Source organism: Apteryx mantelli, chromosome 7 (genome assembly GCF_036417845.1).
Source record: "Apteryx mantelli isolate bAptMan1 chromosome 7, bAptMan1.hap1, whole genome shotgun sequence".
Classification (NCBI taxonomy): Eukaryota; Metazoa; Chordata; class Aves; order Apterygiformes; family Apterygidae; genus Apteryx; species Apteryx mantelli.
In genome coordinates, this window is record NC_089984.1 from 35,688,158 (window position 1) to 35,704,389 (window position 16,232).

At 38.8% G+C, this 16,232-nt stretch overlaps 1 protein-coding gene across 1 annotated transcript in view; it reads right to left on the reverse strand.

The window, feature by feature from the left end:
* ABLIM1 (actin binding LIM protein 1) overlaps positions 1 to 16,232 on the reverse strand; it is a 147,525-nt gene that overhangs the window by 51,626 nt on the left and 79,667 nt on the right. Inside the window, exon 7 of the mRNA XM_067300285.1 lies at positions 1,195 to 1,282. Coding sequence (XP_067156386.1) covers positions 1,195 to 1,282 — 88 coding nt within the window. The remainder of the gene's footprint in view (positions 1 to 1,194; positions 1,283 to 16,232) is intronic.

Genomic DNA, 16,232 nt, shown 5'->3' on the forward strand with positions numbered 1-16,232 from the left:
CCTCCAGAAGGAATCTCTCTTCAGAATTTCCACTGCCTCCACACTTTCATCATTTCTTTCCTGTTCTTTTAGGGCCTTTTCAAGCACATCAGGCAAGTTTTCTAAAACAAGTACACAAGCCGTTCTAAACTAGTTCTAAAACAAAATCACAATATGTAGCTGAATTTTCTCTTTGATTTCTGGTTTGCATAAAAGCATATTAGATGTCTTTCTACCTATATTCATTAAAATTATAGCAAGTCAGAAAAATAGCTGTAGCCTAATAGTTAAAGTGCTACCCTCTGGGAGACTAGGTAGAATATTTTTCAAAGTAAAGAGCACATTCTTTGGGAAATTAAAAGATTGTGGAAAAAAATATGCTTGGCAACACCTGGAAGTGAGTGTGAGAATATTAATAAGAAAGTGGAGATGAAAATGAGTGTACAAAAAAGAAATGACTGTGGAATGAGATAAAAATAATGTAAATTAAAGATAAATAATCAACAATAAAAGTAACGTAAATGGTAATGAAAAGAGAGACATGACCAGAGAAAAGAGAAACAGCTTAGGCAAACAGATATGAGTAAGCAGAAGAGTAGACAATCTAACAATGTGCACAGGGAACAAGATCTACATCATTCAGAAAGCTCACTACAATCTCTGGAAGTCTTTCCATTGCCTTTTACTATTTGGAGACTGGTCCATAAGAGGAGAGAAAGTGATCAAAATAATTAGGGGGAAAATGACATGAAACTCGCTGACTTTGTCTGGTATCTCATACAGAAGTCTGCGTGCTAAGCTCTCTGTGAGATGCCAAATTTAGAGGCAGCCTAATAAATTTCATTTTTGCTATACACCTTTTGAAAACACAGTTTGGGGCAGTGAAGGTGTGGAGTGAATGCGAAGTCACTGTTATGGCCACCTAACAGAGCCTCAAGTGAAAAAGTATCAGAAGACCGTAATGAAGCCAGAATGGCTCTCGTCCTCTTTGCCTGTATAACGTACAGATGCTTTATAAACCGCTGAGTTCTGTGACTGAAGAATTAAGAAGCCTGATTTTCTGGTTTGGGTTTAGTAAGAGAACCAGCTCCTCTGTTGCCAGGCAATGAACTAAGAAGGCCACTGATAACGGGCTGTTTCCATGGCAGCTGGCTGAACAGCCGCAGGCCTAGGCCTACCATTTCTGAGGCAGCTGGGGCCTGGAGACATCCTTACCTTGCAGATACATTTCTTCTCCTTCCGTGAACATCTGGTTGCACCTGCTGCATCGTGCACAGCTTGGATGATAATGCTTGTCACCTGCCTAAACAAAAATAAAAAAGGGAAATGAGGGCTCAATACATTGCACTGCTTTGTGAACACTTGTTATTGCTGACAGACCACTGTTCTTCTTCCTCTAGTTCATCTGTAATGATATAATGTTGCCCTATAATGTGACAGGAGGCACGAGAACGTAAGATCTGACATACTGCTTCAGTCCAAAGGTCTGCCTAATCCAGTATCCTGGCCTCAACAGCAGAGACCAGCAGCAGCTAGTTAGGGAAAAAGGTTGTAAGAAATAAGACAAGTATAGAACAGCCTTTCCTCCTTATAACTTCCCAGGCTCAAGTGACCAGTGTTTTAAAGATTTCCTGGGTAAGAGGCTATGTCCCACTCTATCCATCCTCCATGGTTTTGCCCATCACCTTTCTGAACCTTCATCTATTTAAGAATCCAGAGTAATGAAGGTCACAATGCAATCAGGCATTTCTGTAAACCTGCTGTCTCCTCATTTTAGCAGGTGCCTTGCAGAGAGAGCACACCAGCAACATGTGCTTTCTCCTGTCCCTTTGCTATGGATGAATCCAGACAACGAATAACCTGCCATTTCGTTCCTTGGCCTTCTTCCTGACACTGATGATACGGGCATTAAGGAAAAGAGGGCTCTCTAGGGCAACTTCTGGGACCATTAGCTTAATTCAGATATGCCTGACTTCAGAGGGCACACTGGCACACACAGCTGGAACTGAATTTGAACTATTGACCTAAAGATGCTAAATACTCCAGATCCCATTACCCAAATCCAAATCCTCTGAGTCATTCAGTCTCTTAAATACATTGATACTCATAATCAACGAGGCTGATCAGATATCAGGGCTATAATGAGGACAGGGAAAATCAGGGATACAGATACTAATGTGATTTCTTCTCCTTAGATGAGCAAAGCCACCAATATATTAATTCCCTTGCATCAGAAACTGAACATGCAAAACCCACATCAGGCTTTTTTTAATATACAATAATTAGTCTTAAAAAAACCCTGAATAGTAACAAGTACTGAATTCTAAAAGTTTTTAAAAATTGTGGCTTCTTCACAAGTTAACCTCAAATCCTTTTTTCAAAAAATATTCCATATCAGCTGAAAAGCTATATGCACAAAATACCTGTTTACTCTGTAGCTGACTTGTAAAATCTCATCAAATAATTTCCTATTTCGTTATACTTGTAACTTATTACGAAATTCAATCTTTACTTACGTCTGTGGAGGCAAACTAAAAATATATTTGTCAGGAAAGGTAACTATTCACAGAGACTCTGGTGTTTGCAGATATTATTCATCTGTCATGATCTCTTTAAGGACAATTCCTTTCTAGGACTTTCGGTCACAAGAGGCCCGAGGAGAGCAGTCAGTTGGCTGGTGGGTTAGCTATACAGCCGCTCTGCATTTGCAAATGAGCCTGTACTTTTCTTGCACAGATTCTATCTTTGCTGTTGGTTCGGCTCCTTAGAGGGCAGCATCTGCCAAACAGGAGGATTAACTGCCCTTAGTATTTGTGCACCGCAGATTTACACCACTACCACGCCAAAAGGAGTCTGGTAAAAGGGAGAATGAGAGAGGTCAATACAAGATATGGCAATTAAAGAAAGATTAGATAAGGAGAGAGAAGACACAGTATTGTTCCTGACTTGCAGCAACAAAAACAATATTGAACTGAGATGGAAAAACATACTCATTGCTAATTCTCTTTCTATCATTTTCAGTGTTGGCTGTCCTCTCTGGCTCTGACTCCCTGTAGCAATGATTTAACCTCTGAGATGTCCCATCGGTTCCATTCAAGACTGGGATTTAGAAAAAGAAAACGAAGAAATTCTGTATGTATCTGAAACATAATGCTGGAATCAAGCCACAGCGATTCTGATCTTGAACACAGACGTGCAGAGAAGAACAGTTACTTGTATATTTATGGAACATAAATATACAGGGCTGTGAATACTGAATGGAGTTCAAAGATACATCTCCAATTTGGACAGCTCAACACTCAGCAGAAGCTGAAAATCCTACTTTTCACTTTTTGCTTTTCTCTGAGACATACCACAGAAACAATATTGTATATACTGAGGAACAGCAATTCTTTTGGTACCTGTTAAAAAAAAAAAAACAACGAAAAACTTTTGAGCATTCCTAAGGCTCTTCAGCAAAGTGGGATCCACAGAGGTGCTTGTCACAAGCGATTCCAGGCATATTTGACTTAGAGATGATGCCAAATCTTGTGTCCTGGGAACTGCTCGCAGTTAATGAGATACAAAAACTTCTAAGAAGGCTGAATCACTGCCGGAAAGGATCTCCTCCAAACAGGAAGACAATAATTTTAAAAGTACATTAGAAATAATAAAACAGAAATCTTTCTTGGGCTCTGCCTGTGTCTCATCCAACTAAAGAATATCTCTGCGACATAATTGTGCTGCTGCTTAACAAAGCTCAAATTTCCAGTAGGCATATGGATTTTTCTGAAACAAAATTTGTAACTTCTGGAAAGGTGTTCTGTAGGGTAGCTAAGAAGTAGCTACATAGTCTGGACTTGAAAGAGTACAGGGCCTGTTATGTGTTGGATGTTATCCAAATTCCCAGAAACAAAGGACTGAAATAACCCTGTGGTAAAAAGCTTTCTTAATTTCAGTTAATTTCCAAAAAGTCTGTACACCAGTATAATCTGATGAAGCAGGTTTTACAAAAAAATTTATTCTTACTGAAGATCCTGATGGTAAACTAAGGGAGAGTAGTTTTAAGAAGGGTAGTTAGGATCCAGTAGAGATATATATATTGTGAGAGCATCACAACATATAATGATGTGTGGACTACGGAAATCACACATTCACACTTGTACAGTTCTAACTGTTGTCCTTCTTCCAGTCTGGCCCTTGAGGTGTGCTTTTTGGAAACAAGAAAGATGTATTACCCCAATGTTTTAATCAAATGCCACATTTCATCGCCACAAGCAAAAGGCGTCAATTCTTTGGGCACTGCGCAGCTACCCTGCCAGTCCTAACCCAGGCTTCTGACATTCCTGTTTCTTGTTTTGCAGTTTATTCGCAACAACTTTGTTCAGTTATTTCTACTAGCTTGAGCCATCCTCGCATCGGTCATCAAACTGTAGCAACACACAATCTCTTCTGACTTTTTTATTTATCTTCTATCCATACTGACAAATCTAAAATAGGTTCTCAGATTAAATCCCATTTCCACACAGTGGACATAAAAATTTACATTAAAAAAAAAAACAGTATTCTTTACTCATTCATCAAATACTTCCAGAGCCTCAGAACTGCAGAATGAAGGAACAATAGTCAAACACATATGATTATAAATGCCATTATAAATGTAGATATAAACATATATGTTAAATTTGAGTACTTTACCATGGTTCTGCAATTCTCACTGAATCATGGCTGACCAGTGATGTAGGCCTGCTATGTATCTACTATATACTACTATATATATCTACTATACACACTAAATGCTTTATATGTATACATATGTAGATAAAATAGATTTTAACAATATTTTACATAGTATTAAGGTTCTATTTGTTTTGATAATTTCAAGACTTATACAGGAATCAAATCTTTAGCAACACTGAGCTTCAGTTTTCCTATCTATAGAATAAGGTTAAGTAACATTTAATGTCCTCTATAAAGTGCTTAGAAGAAACATCACAAAGAAAAACTGTTACAAAAATGTATTCCTAATGACCAGTTGGGGGTGGGGGGAAGGTGGCTTCATAATCAGCTCTCCTCTCCTCCTCTAGGATTGTCAGTAGTTAGGATTCAAGAATAATGTGCTAGACAGGGGAGCCAGATGTGTACGTTCTGCAGAAAGGTGCACATGTCCCAGGTAACACTAGCAAAAGTGCAAGCTGTATTATGATTTTTAATACTACTAAGACATGTAACAACAGTTAATAACAAGAGACCAAATTTTTCATAGCTCACCCTTTCGGACTCAGCAGCTATCAAGTGTCAGCCTTTTTGCAGCATCTTAATCTCTTAAATAACCTCAACACAGACATACAAATCCTCCTTAGCTGATTAAACCAGTCTTCAATGCCATTTTAAAAGCTACTCTGTGCTGCTTTCAGAGGGCTTTGAAGGCTCCCTCTAATGGAGAAGTAATAATCCTCACCAACTGCCTGGAACAGGAAAGGCCACAGAACACAGTCTTCACGTTACACCCTGTGTGCATCAAGCTTGCAAGACCCGTTGCAGTTTAACAGGCAAACTGTAAGGATAAGAGGTAGGGAGTTGTTTGAAACACCAGCTAAATGCAATGCACAGTGTTCCCCTACAACCCCTTTTACGCTGCTGACAGTGAAGCCTCTTTGCAATGCACAAAACACTGATCTGCATTCACTTTATTAAGATGCCTTCGGGGACCTCCTGAAGCTTAAAGTGCACTGCTGCTCACAGGGGTCAGGGAAGGCAATGGTGGGTACCACAGGACATTTTAAACAAGATGATTGATTCCAACCCAAAGGACACACATACAGTTACATGCAAGCTGATGCAATGTGACCCAGAAACCCAGCATAAAAAGTACCCACTTCATAAGCACACATACAGCTTTAACCCCATGATCGTGGTACTTTAAAAGCCAACAACTGCATTTTCAAACTCCATCCGCTTACTCTGTCCCCATTTCCAACAAAACTAATTTTTATACTATGAGTGCTCTGATCTGATTATATAAATGTTTTCCTCTTCTGTGAATGTAAGAGCTTAAGATCTATTACTCATGCCTTCACTTCTGCCCTTCTTTCCAGAACAACAGTGAACGAGAGCCAGAAAGGACAATAACAAGAATCCCACTAGGAGAGCTATCATGCCAGTAGGTCTGGTAGAAGAACTAATTACCAACAGACATTTTCTGTTGGCCAAGAGACACAGTAAAGTGCATTTTTGTTGCATTACATTTGCACAGCTGCACTCACTCCCAATATTCAACGATATCTAAGTAATCACCTGATAAACATCTATTAAGCATGTAGAAAGCTTCACTTTCAAAGCAGTATTTAAATACCACAAAAACTGCTATGCAGTTTTAAGAACACATGTAAGCCCTTCTCTTTTTATAAACAGGTATAATGGCTCTGGTTTGACAACCAAATCTAATCAAATATTTAGTTCTACCATGACTCTGAGGAGGATGACCTGATTTCTTAACTCTCTTAAGAATGAAGGAGCAGCCCAAAGAATAACTCCACCTGTATTTTAAACCCCTTAAGGAATGTCATGAATTGTAAAACAGGAACTGTAGCAGAAGCCTACATTTTGCAGTGAAGCTTTATTTTAATTACTTGCAGAGGTCACAGAACTTTTAACCCTGTTTGATGTTTAGTACAATATCAGCTTCAACTGTTTTCTTCTCTGCAGGCTTCACTGATCTCACAGGCGGGTGGAACAGCACAAACTCTGAGAACCGAAATTTGCCTTTAACAACATCCTGGCTCAAATTGTCCACTCATTTTTCCTAGACTCTTATCTGCTTAGCAAGTCACTACAAATAGTGTGCTCACATACAAAGTAAAAGAGCAGACCCTCACAAAGGACTCTGGAATCAACTTTAATTTTCTCATTCCATACCAAAGGAAAGAAAGTGTAACATGACTTAAGCCTTAAAAATAATTCTAGTAGGATAAATCCTTGTTTGATATATACCTTTAAAACTAATACCTTCTAGTGCTGGTGTTAATACTACCATCATATCAATAGAAACATCTCTTAGCACAGTCTCTCCCTCTGTTCAACGAGAGATGGGACTGAACAGGGGGAAGTACAGCTCCTTTTCCTGCTCCCTCTGCTTGCTGGTCCGTATTGGTTTACTCTGGATTCATACTGTATGGTTTCTTCTCCATTCTGATGAATTCTGATAATCAACCTCTGGGGTCTGCGGACAGCTACCCAGGTTCCTAAACCAGGAGACCAATTTCCCTAACCTTCCTTCCTAGTCAATGAGGAAGATAATAAACTCTTTCAGAGGAAAGCCAAGACAGCAGCCTAACTTGTGTTCTGAATCACCTGCTAGTGGAGCTCCCTCTCTGTCCACTAATAGACACACTGACTACAGAGACATGAGCCCCATCTCCCAAGGTGGCTGAATTAAAATGATGTCAATATTCCATCACCCCAGATTTTTAGCCCTTTTTTCCACAGGTATGGATATCTTACGTGAGCTCTAAACAAAAGAAAGACATATCAATAAAATTTCAAGTACAAACCCAAATCTACTTCGTGTGATTCCTTCATTAGAGATTAGAAAGAAAGGCCAGGGTTTGTATGCTGCTCAAGCTTCATGGCCAAGTTTGCACCAACCCTTTGACGGTTTCAGAAGGGGAAGTTCTGTTTTGCAAATTGCTCACACACCACTGAAAATGTTCCCTGGGGAGCTAGATTTGAGTTTCAAGCACACGCCGTCATTTCCCAGGCTGACAGGGCTGCAAGACACCACACTAGAGGGAAAGTGGAAAATGGAGCATCCAGCCATGAATCTAAATCCAAATGACAACATGCAAGAGAGATGGAAGACCCTCAAAACTTTCCACTGACTGCTGCACTGTCCGAGTAAGCCAAAACTGCAGCTCTCCTGCTGCTATGAACACTTGCACTGTTAATTCATGCATGGTTTCCCATTACTACACAAAAATACTTCCAGCATCCCAATAGTGGCTGCCAATGTCCTGCTAATGTATTCCTTAACAGATGGGCTATATTATATTTTGCAACTTACTAGTGTTAATTAGGTCAACATACTGTTATACCCATTAGTTGCTGCTCACAGGAATGCAATTATTAGATTATTATTAGATTATTATTATACACGCTATATTTTATTAAGATTTGTGTATATTCTGCAAGAGGGAAGACTAATTGTTGAATGCAAGCAGTGTTTATTTTAGATGTATATGTTTTGATTTGATGTAAACAGGTAAACACATTGACAGGATTTTCCATCTAGTCTCATTCACCTCGCTACTTTATCTCGTTTATACATTGGTGTTCTCCCATTGTCTTCTAATCCTCTGCTCTACTTAGACTGATCGGATCTAGGATCTAGAGGGATAATTTACTTAGAAACTTATTTCCATCAGAGATGTAAGAGCTAAGACAATGATTACAGTCACTATGGCTGATGAAGGTAATCCAGATGCGTGTTTTCAGGTCAGAGGTAAGAGGCCAAAACTTCAGGAAAAGCCCTGGTTTGTAAACAGAATTTTTCTCCTGTTGATTCACTGAGAAACAGCAACCACTGAACCAAGCAATGCCATTCCTATACTTATTTCTCAGTGCAGAGGTGTGCTTTAACAAATAGTTTGAAAGCAATTCACCAGCTCCTTCCCATTCAGCTTCCATCAGCAGGTAGGTAATATTTTGGAAAAGTTCTGCAAGACTCAAACATTTTTTAATATACTTTAAGCTCCTGAAACTATACCCTACCAGCTGTTTGATGGCTGAAACAGCAAACAAAACATATTCCAATCTAATTATAATACAAATGTGCAAATTCATTGCCTTCATTACACTTATATTAGCTGCAGATGAGGGCAAAATCCAGCATCTTTAACATCACCATTCAGTTCTCCTTTATAGTGTGTTTCTTGCACAGATGCTTTTATTTTGAACTTCCCAACAGGAAGTACTGGACAAGATCTAACACAACTCTCTCCTCTGTTTATTAACACTGCTGGAACAGTTCCAGTTCATAAGTACAGATGTAGACTTCTTCTGTCTTCTGTAACCTTTAGGCTTCACAAAACATTCCATACCTAAATACTCCTTCATCTTGTATGCTTTTTGTCCAGCAAGGGCTTTTGATGTAAAAAGCTAACTCACATGAAGAACCTGATTACAGCCACATTCATATTGCTAAATTAGTTTGGAAGCAATCAGAATCAAAACTACTTTACAGTAACTTCAGCCTAGTGCCAAGACCCTTTTCAAAGTAGCCTGCCTAATTCTGGTATAACTAATTTTTTTCTTCAACCAGCCAGCAAAATACTACTACGGACTAACAGGGCTGTTGTGTAGGATTGCTAAGCTGTACAGTTCTGTGATCAGTCTCTCTGCAGCAAGGTGAAGAAAGCCATTCCAGTTGCAGCTTCTAGCATGTTGAAAGCTAAATAAAGCCCTTAGTTTGGTTTGTTCCTGAGTGCTAGTTATATGACACAAGTCAAGGGACAGCACAAAGTCTTGCAAATGGATTACGTACCAGATGTGTAATGTCCCAGATCGACAATCTTCCACAACACCAGAAATCTCACACTTTCCAAGTCACCTTCATGTTTTCTTTTGTTAGCTGATAACAGGACTGCTGAGTTATCAAAAACACATGAGTTCAAAAGTGAAACAAAAACACAGTTCTCCTTTTAACTCTCTGCACAAGGCGACTGTTATTCCCTCGGCCTGTCCCTTTGGCTGAACTTCTAATAACAAAGCTTGACATGTACACGTTAAGCAGATCGCTTTAACTGAAGTTCAAGTGCAGTATGCAGTGCTTCAAGAATGCCTTCAAAATAGTGAGAAGTATTGTGGAAGTCAGAGATAATATCTGGTATATTCAATTAGAAACAACTTTCTCAGTCAATAGAACTATAGCTGACTTCAACCTACTGAAATCTTGCTGGAAAAAATCCGTAAGAAACCTCCTTTCTATCTAAAAATTCCCAATTATTTCATAAACCAGACAGCCCCACACCTGACAGCAGGTAAATAAATATTAGACCTCATTCTAACATAAAAAGGGTATTTGCTATTCTACAAATTAGCAGTTACCTCCAATCATGATCTGATTGCATTTACAGATAGATAGAAATGTAGTGTTGTATGTGCATACATGGACTACACGTCTGGACTGTCCATGGAATGGACATGTCTGGAGTGTCCATGTATGGACGGTATGTCCATATACCGACATTTTTAAGGAACATATTCCTAGACCTTAAAGTAACCATAAAAGGAGAAATCTAGGAATTTTTAAGACATCCTACCTAATATCTCCAAAATCAGTATTCTAAAATACAAACAAACAAAACAGTTACACCAGTCCATATACTTATGCACAGAAAAAGCATAAAAATTGAGATATTATTAATTAGGAAAAAAAAAAGAAATGAATGGCAAGGGAGGTAACTGATAATAAAGCTAAAATACCAAAGAAATAACTACGGACAATATGCTTAAAGACAGTAAGAGCCTTTATTAAAGCATCGCAAGAAAAATAAAGAAAAAGAATTACTGATCAGGCAATTGTGAACTGCAGGTGGTGAAATCATGAAAAATGATATAGAAAAGGCAGAAGTATTCAGTAGGTGTATCTTTCTAATATGTATTTAACAAAGCCAAAAGAGAAAATTTTCCTGTTTGATACTGTGAATTATGTAAGACTTTTTAAAAGTGTTTGTGATATGTCAGCATTTACAAATTAAGAGACTTCAATAATTTTCTATTCAAGAATCTAAAGACAATGATAGGTAGGCAGTTCTCTGACAGATGGATATGTTAGCAGGGGGACACTAATGAGCCAGATACCTCAGAGATTATTTCCTTCTACCAACAGCATGAGGTACCTTTGCTACTGGTGCAGGCAAGAATATAAACTTTTTCCTGGTAAGTCTGCCAATGACTCAAAGACAATGCCTGCTAAAGCTGTCAAAAAACAAAAATTATATTTCAATAGTCTAATGTAATATACAAAAAGTTTGCAAAACAAGAAAATGGGGCCCTGTAAAACTGAGGGCCATGTTGTGGACTACAACCAAGAGAGGCAGTTTGAGAACATCATTAATACTCTCCCAGAAAAAGCTCTCATACTACCTGAAATGGCTGTCTCTTCTGATCATTTGATGTACAAGAAGAATATAAATGAAAAGTGGAAAAAAGGTTTTACTTCTGACTGCAGATATGGCAAAATCACTATTCTAACACTGATCAGTGGATACATGTGGATTTACAGAAAAGAGTTCAGTAGGGAGCCATAAAAACAATGTGAGCCTTAGGCTGTGAACCTGAAGGGCCTCAGTCAAATCATTTATTGAGAGAGAGGTTTCAAAGATGACTAGATCACAACGGACAGGTAATTAAAGGCAAAGAAAGGAAATAATGGTAGGAAGGAGTGAGTTTTTCAACCCCAATGACAGTTACAACAAGATCAGAAAGCTGAATAAGATAAATTTAACCTCAAATAAGATGAACTTTCTAAGAAGTCAAGGTAATTTAAACACAAGTGGGGAAAGCTGTAGCCTTACAATCACTCTGCAGTCTTCATGAAAAGGCAGAATAATTTCCCAAAGGATATGAATTTATTTGGTTTCCAGGGAATAGCTCTATGACTTTGGAAAGAGAAGGTCAAGCAAAATGACTTTAGAAGTCCCTTTGACCTTAAAATCCATTCCAATGGGCCTTACAGAAAGAGAAGCTTTTACCCATGCAACAGGCTGCTCCTAGGCAGCTCAGGTCTGGACTAAAACAGCAGAATAATTAGGACAAATTTCTGGTACAGTTAAATCAGCTCAGAGTGTGAAAGATTTACTCCTAGCTCTGCCATGGTTAAGTAGCAAAATTCATGTTATAGCAGCAGCTTGGCTGTCAGAAGTGAGCTTTTGTTGATGTGACTTGTGGTTCAGTGAGGCAGTTTAACTGTAACAGCAGGAGAAATTCTGGAGTTAGCATATGCTGCATCAGCACTGGAATTTCTACTGACATGGTAGAGGAACTGCTATAGCAACAGGGGCTCTGTAGCATAGGTAAGATGTGAGAAAACAGCTCGGTGTAGCACTAGGGCAAAACTCTTGTTAACCTGCTCAGTGGGCAAGCAGGCACCACTTTCTATTGATGAAGCAACCAAGAGAATGGGAGATTAAGCTACTTACCTTGGGTCTATATTAGTGTTTGCAGCAAAGCCAAGTACGGAACTCTAATCCTCTGACTCCCAGCCCTGCAGGACCTCTGAGCAGCACACCACTAAATCTCAATAACTGCAGCCTGATTTTGTTGTCAATCTGACATAAAACTCTTTCCACTTTTCTGTCAGAAGGCTGTTTCAGCAGCTGTGCAACCTCCAGCATGCAATTTGGCAAAGCATGGTTTCTATTCTGATGTCTGCATTCAGTTCAGAGGGAATGTCCCAATAACAACACAAAAATAAAAGTTGCAAAGGGCAAAGGAGGCAGGGAAAGAAACTAAGCATGAGGGCATATGAAGTACACGTCAGTATAAAAGAACAAGAGGACATAAAGCAAAGGTAGCCTACAAAAACCAAAGCAGAAATAAAGCACTCAGTATATGCTAGTGAATACCTGGTAGATCATAGACTGCTTGGAGCACATAGGAAAACGTGCTAAGAGTAAATTGAGTAGAGAATGTTTTTTCTTTTGGTGACCACAGTCTGCTCTTGTAGCAAACTAATCCTAAAAGTCATTGTCATTCAAACTATTCTGATCCTATAATGCTTTAAAAAGTATGAAGATCAGGTTTTGTCCTTGATTAACCACAATGCTACTTGGTACCTTTGGAAATCTCTTCCAGCAGGAGGTCACAATAAGCAACAAGTGACAATCCAAGGAAAGGACAGGTTCTCATCGACTATTTTCTTCCCAAACATATTGCTCAACTCCAGAGTCACTGATACATAATTACAAGCTTGGATTTGACTACATCCAGTCATTTCTCAGGAATCCCTGGTTTGTAATTCTAGTCAAAGTGTTTACATTACACTAAATTCAAAATGGAAATATCAAAGGACATCAGTTAACCCAGTGAATAGTTAACGCAGAGAAGCAGCTATCTCTTTCAAATAGAATACCTTAGAATAACTATCAGACCACCATTATGTACTCTGCTAAAAGCAGAGCCTCTTATTTTTTGTAGTAATCCTTTTTTTCTTCTATCTGTCAGTTTTCCCACTGCTGATATGTAGAATTTTCAATTACAGAGGCAAAACTATGCAGGCATACTTTTGAATCTTAGCTGGCTTACTTGCTCACTTGAGATTATTTTTGTCAGAACCAAGACATACAGGTATTCCCCACTTTTTTTTCTTCGATACTGTATAAAATCAAGATTTCCAGGTACCATGGGAAAATTATTCCAACAAAATAACCATGATGCAACATACTATTATGGTGATGAACAGGAAAGAGATGATGGGCATAAAGTAGAAAGGGATACTTAACACCATTTACTGCCATGCAATTTTCAGTTGACTACAGTGTCTCCACAATTGATGCCTCAGTATTGGTAGCTCAAGGGTGCTGCTGAAATAAGTCTGCTTAAAGTTCTTACTGCCTCAGACATTGCTAGCAAACAACATTTCCCAGCCAAGATGCAACTACTTCACAGAATTCAAAGCAACAACAGATCCATCTGTATGCATAACAAATCTCTCCAAATCCTACGTGTAACAGTCAAATTCTTAACATTTTAGGTCATACACAAATGACTTATGATCCTCATTTCAGAGACCTCTGCAAACCACAAAATATCCCAGGCCAGTTTCAGACCATTTGAATGCCATTTGAATCAGTGTTGCCAGTGAAGAACAAGTGCACCTCTTGCTGTGCATTATTTTTCCCTCTTACCAAGGGAAAGGCTTGTAATAAATGTCATACATCCCAGATGTCTGTCCAAAGAACTATTAGACCTGCACGATCTTTAATGCAGCACAAGCATGTAATTAAAATCTACCCACTTTGTGCTCCAGGTGGTCTTTTCAAACATCACGATCACAAAATACTCATGCTTATCATATTTCTTTGTTTGTAGAGCACATGCTCAGGAAAGAGACTCAGGTGTTAAGTCAGTGGACTTCAAAGTCCAAATTCCAGTCAAATTCCAGGCATATGTTTTGGTCAGGAAAGCACCCTAGCAAACCAAAGAATGGGCTGACTCCTGGTAGAGTGAACATTAAGCACAAAACCTGGATGGAGCCGGTTACAAATGTGTGAGAACTATAGACTTGCACCAACAGGTTCTTCTCCACCTCTCAAGTGTCAGACAGGGTCTTGCTGCATTTTTCCCAATAATTATTCTTTACAGGGGACATGTGAGAGTCAGTTCAGGAGAAACAAGGAGTATTGCCACAGAGTGTCTCACATTCCCATATCACTACATCACAACTGAACAGGAGACTGTGACACTGGAAGAAGTTTTGTTTTCAGTGTAAGCACTTTGATGCAGGGATCATTATTAATCTTATGTCTCTATTGTGGTTGGGGTTGGGGCTGGTAGCACTAGCACAATGAAAAGATTTAAATGATGAAGAATAACAGAAGAAACAAAGGGAGCTACAAAACAGAAATACAGTATGATGTTTTCCCTAAAATAGAGTATATCAAGAGGAAATCAACACCTGTTGTGCAGGGACAACCATGCAATGGAATTCCTAATACAGTTAAGTAATGAGAAAAATAAAGTAGCCCACATAAGTTTTCCTTCCACTAAAAAATTGATACAAGTTAGGTGTACCCTTCAGATGGGAACACTGCTTGTTGTAAGTACCTGACGTGTTACTGGAATACATGCAATGACTATTTATCACAAAGGCAGCTGTCAGTGGCACTAAACTTCTTAGCAATGCTAATATAAATGTTTCTACTGAAATGCCATTCCAAAGTAGGTTAATCAGCCTACTAAAGTTTTCCAGGAATATTTAGTGCAAGAAATACACTAGAGAATATTTAACTAAAACAGAAAGGTAAAAGCTGAAGATGCTGTGCTAGGAGATATAGAAAACATTTCTAATTAGCAACACCATACTCAAGAAAGCAATTTATACAGATAAGCTGTATTTTTATAAGCACCTGCAAGATTTCACACACCCCTTTGTGGCAATAATGACACTTTAATTGGTTATTTTTCAATTTACTTGTTACAGCCTGCTTTTCTTATTCATCCCTCCCTTTATCCTCTTAACATTCCTCCCTTTACTATTGATGTGCAAACAGAGCGAAGGATGGTTTCCAAACCGCTGCTGAGAAGTTAATGCCTTGTGATTATGCTACCATAGCAACTGAACTTCTGTTAGGGCTCCCTCAACTTCAAATATTCTCTTTTGTCATCTTTATAGATCAGGCCTTTCCCAATTAGAGATATCCTTCTCGTCAAGCTCAGTCTTTTGAGTTGAGGCAGGAGGAGTCACCAAGAAATCCTGTTAGGAAGATTTTTTTTACATCAAACAATTTTGGCTATTTTTCTGAAGGCATATTTATTCTAGAGTTTTGATTGTGTGGGTGTGTGGTGTTCTGTGAATTATTCTAGCACATTTTTCATCAGGGAAGGATAGTTCAAATTAAAATGAAATCTATGCTTCTACTCTGCTGCATAAACAACTGGTCTGAACCATTTAGCCATGTCCCTGAGTTATTACTAAACTTTTCATTTCCCCATTTTTATGCAAACACCCTAACCCTAACCACCTTCAAGAAAATCAGTGCTCTTTAACTTATAAAACAAGTTTCTGAGCTGAAAGGCAGGAAAACTGGAAGTTAACTCAAACTTTATTGCTATGCAACAAAACTCCAGAGTAATCAGAAAGTAATCAGGGCCAACATACTATACCAAGAATTACTTAAGATAAAGAAGTGCAAGTTTCCCATACATTAGCAATCAACAGCAATCAGAAGCAGCCCAAACTCTGTCCCATCATCCTCTCTTCCTGGCAGCTTCACAAAATATGTAGACTTAAAAATGTGTTAGCAACATTATCTAAAAACAGAATTACACTCAGCCTTTTAAAAGGTCCTTTTGGTACTCAGGAATAGAAGTACAAATATCCTATTCTGATATCACTCGCAAGCTGTTCAGCCGTGACACGGAGCTGCAACCTCTCCCTCACAAGAAAGCCACGACCCTCCCCGTTTACCTTCTGATAAGGATTCTTGGGGCTAAGTCCAGTCCCCCCGCAGTCTGGTGAGCGGAGTGCCCCCACCTCCTTCAAATCAGGAACG